The sequence below is a fragment of the Myotis davidii genome, unplaced genomic scaffold (assembly GCF_000327345.1).
Source record: "Myotis davidii unplaced genomic scaffold, ASM32734v1 scaffold43, whole genome shotgun sequence".
NCBI classification, from domain to species: domain Eukaryota; kingdom Metazoa; phylum Chordata; class Mammalia; order Chiroptera; family Vespertilionidae; genus Myotis; species Myotis davidii.
In genome coordinates this window covers 1,325,783-1,329,406 of record NW_006294590.1, presented here as the reverse complement: position 1 = coordinate 1,329,406, position 3,624 = coordinate 1,325,783, and the positions used below count along the sequence as shown (strand labels likewise).

Genomic DNA, 3,624 nt, shown 5'->3' with positions numbered 1-3,624 from the left:
CTGGGCCACAGGCCAGGGCAAGAAGCTGCCCGCTAAGCCCTGGGGGGGAGACGGCCTGCCCTGCCCTGGGTTTAACAGGCCTGTCACAGCAGGGCGGGGCCGGCACACTGTCCCTTGGGGTCCTCCCTCCTCGTCTGTTTTTTTGTTGTTGTTCATCCTCACGTGAGGATGTTTTTCCACTGATTTTAGAGAGAGTGGGAGAGAGAGGGGGAAGACAGAGAGAAGCATGGATGTGAGAGAAGCACATCAATGGGGTGCCTCCTTGCATGTGCCCCGACCAGGGCCTGAGCCGGGGAGGAGCCTGCAACCCAGGTACGTGCCCTTGACCGGAATCGAACCCGGGACCCTTGGGTCCGCAGGCCGACGCTCTACCCACTGAGCCACACTGGCCAGGGCCCTTCTCCTCTCTCGCAGCAACAAATGCCCGGCTGCAGGCTGGACACACGGCTGCCTAGGACGAAGGCATTTCCCAGGCTCCCCCTTAGAGCTACACGACCAAAGGGCGTGTGTGTGTGTGTGTGTGTGTGTGTGTTTGTGTGCGTGTGCGTGCGTGTGCGTGTGTGTGTGTGTGTGCGTGTGTGTGTGTTTCTCCTAAAAGGAGCAGCAGTGTGCCCTTTACCTCTGGCTCCTCTGCCTGCCGGGAATTGGATGCGATAGTAGGACTGGGCGCAGCTGTCTTGGGCCATGAAGGGAGAAAAGTCACCGACTGGGGAGCAAAGACGGAAGGGGCCTGGGTCCCGGGGACCTGGCGCTGCCTCCCCATCTACCTGTGACCTTTCCCACAAGAGAAATAAGCTTCCGGCTCGTTCAGGCTGCTGCTCTGTGGGGGCTCCTGACTCACAGCCAAACCTACTCGTGACTGGCACCCCCACACGGAGGCCCCTCGTACGCGTGGAGGGAACGCGGCAGCTCATCCCCTGCGTGCCCGACTCGGGGACATTTTCAAACAGAAAAGCGAAGAGAGCGGTGAGGGAAACTCGGCCGTAGTTTGCTCCCTCGCTCCAGCCACATACCGGTTTTTACCGAACCATTTGAGACATGCACATGTCATACTTCAGCGTGCTCCTCCCGCCTCTAGTCTTACTGAGACAGGAATGGCATCCACACTATAAAACTGAAGGTGCAGCCCTGAGCGGTTTGGCTCAGTGGATAGGGCGTCAGCCTACAGACTCAAAGGTCCCGGGTTCGATTCCGGTCAAGGGCATGTACCTTGGTTGCGGGCACGTCCCCAGTAGGGGGTGTGTAGGAGGCAGCTGATGGATGTTTCTCTCTCATCGATGTTTCTAACTCTCTATCCCTCTCCTTTCCTCTCTGTTAAAAATCAATAAAATATATTTTAAAAAAAAACAACTGAAGGTGCACATCATCATGACCTACATATACGGTGACGTGAGCACCACAGTAAGTTTCATGCACGTCCATCATCGCAGATGGATACAAAAAAGGAAATAAATTTTGTGCTTGTCCTAAGAACTCTTAGGATCTAGGTCTCTCTTTTTTTAATATACTAGAGGCCCGGTGCACGAAAATTCATGCACTGGGGGGCCGTGGGGTCCCTCAGCCCGGCCTGAGCCCTCTCGCAGTCTAGGAACCCTCAGGGGAAGTCCGACTGACGGCTTAGGCCCTCTCCCTATGGCTAGTCAGACACCCTTGGCCCTGCTGTAGGGCGTGGGAGAGGCTCCCGCCACCACCGCTGCGCTGTCCAGCCATGAGCCGGCTCTGGCTGAGCAGCACGCCCCATGGAAGGGCACTGACCACCAGGGGGCAGCTCCTGTGTTGAGCGTCTGCCCCCTGGTGGTCAGTGCACCTCACAGACACCAGCCGTTCCCGTTAGGGTCAATTTGCATATTACCCTTTTATGATATAGGATTTTTGTTACAATTTCAGAGAGGACTGGAGAGGGAGAGAGAGATAGAAACATCAATGATGAGAGAGAATCACGGATTGGCTGCCTCCTGCACACGCCCTCATAGGGAACAAGCCCGCAACCCGGGCCTGTGCCCTGATCAGGAATCCAACCGTGACCTCCTGGTTCGTAAGTCGTCGCTCAACCACGGAGCCACCCCGGCCGGGCTAGCGCTCTCTTAACTGCTCCCCCGTGTCTCCACCAGCAGTGTTGGCGACAGCCATCCTGTCGAACACGACGGCCCTCGCACGTGTTTATCTAGAGCTGGAATGGGCAGCTTTTGACCACCTCCATCCAACGCCCCTTCTCCCCACCTGCCTCCAGCCACCACCGATCTGATCTCCTTTCCCACGGGCCTGGGCTGCTGTTAGAGGCCGTGTGTAAGGGCGACCACAGCGTGTTGTCTTTCCCCGCCAGGCTCATCTCAGCATCATCCCCTCAGGGTCCATCCACTTCGTCAACGGCAGCAGAACTGCCTTCGCTTCTGTGGCCGGATAACGCTCCGTTGCATGAGTGCCGCACCGGCTCATCCGTTCACCAAACACCTAGGCTGTTTCCCTGTCTCGGCTACGGAAGAGAATGCTGCTATGGACGTGGGGGAGCAGGTGTCTCTTATACAAAGTGTTTTCATTTCCATGAGCTATATTCCCAGAAGTGGGATTGCTGGGTCCGATGGCAGCTCTATTTTTATATTTTTTGAAATATGTTTTATTATTATTATTTTTTTAGAGACAGATGAAGGGAGAGAGAGAAGGGTAAGAGATAGAAATATCAGTGATGAGAGAGAGTCACAGATTGGCTGCCTCTTGCACGCCCCATACTGGGGATGGAGACCACAGCCTGGGCATGTGCCCTGACCGAGAATCTAACCGTGACCTCCTGGTTCATAGGTCGACCCTCAACCACTAAGCCAGGCCAGCCGGGCTCCAACACTTATTAGCGCGGGGCCCCTTAGTGCTGGGGCAGAGTTGGGGCCGGATGTACGGCCTGGAGGTGGGCAAGACCCCCCTCATGGAAGCTGAGATTCCAGAGGTGTAAGCCCCCCCACACACACAAACACACACGGGAGGTTACAGCAAACAAATGCCTTAAAGAGAAAGAAGGCGTGGGGTGAGAACAGACAACGTCCCTTTACATGGGGTAATCAGGATGGACTCCCTGGAGGAGGTGTCACACACCAGAGACCCAAAGATGGAAAAGACCAAGCAGGCAAAGGGCTGGGTGATCGCTCCTGTAGGAGACACCTACGGGGACTCCCGGAAGGTGTGGAGGCCGAGACCAGAAGGGAGGCGGACACTGAACCCCACCCCCCTCCCCCGGAGCTCACAGCCTTCAGGAGAACCGCATCACATCCAAGTGCCCCCGGAAGTCTCGTGGGACTGAGCCCTTGACCTGTGGGATCCGAGGCTGCCTCCAGGCAGGTGGTGTCAGAACTGAGCTAAACACGTGGGACACCAGTCAGCGTTGGGGGGAATCGAGGTCATCGCCTGGGGGTGCGGGACTGGAAAAAGGGGTCCCTCCTTTCTCCCGGGCCTGGACTGTTTGCACAAACGCGCTGGTTTACGCTGACACCCAGCTTTCCTTCGGGGAGACTGGGACTTGGGTGCCTGCCAGGCAGGGGTGCCTAGGCGACCGGCCCCCACAAACACCCCGGGCGCTGGGTCTCCAAGGGGTTTCCGGGCAGACGCCACGCCGCACCCGTGTCGTCCCAGCTCCGT

The 3,624-nt window shown here is 57.2% G+C and overlaps 1 protein-coding gene across 1 annotated transcript in view; it reads right to left on the bottom strand.

Annotated features, from left to right (window-relative positions):
- Positions 1-3,624, bottom strand: part of BRI3BP (BRI3 binding protein) — a 9,870-nt gene that overhangs the window by 2,289 nt on the left and 3,957 nt on the right. Inside the window, exon 3 of the mRNA XM_015567220.1 lies at positions 639-706. Within this exon, the coding sequence (XP_015422706.1) occupies positions 639-706 (68 nt within the window). The remainder of the gene's footprint in view (positions 1-638; positions 707-3,624) is intronic.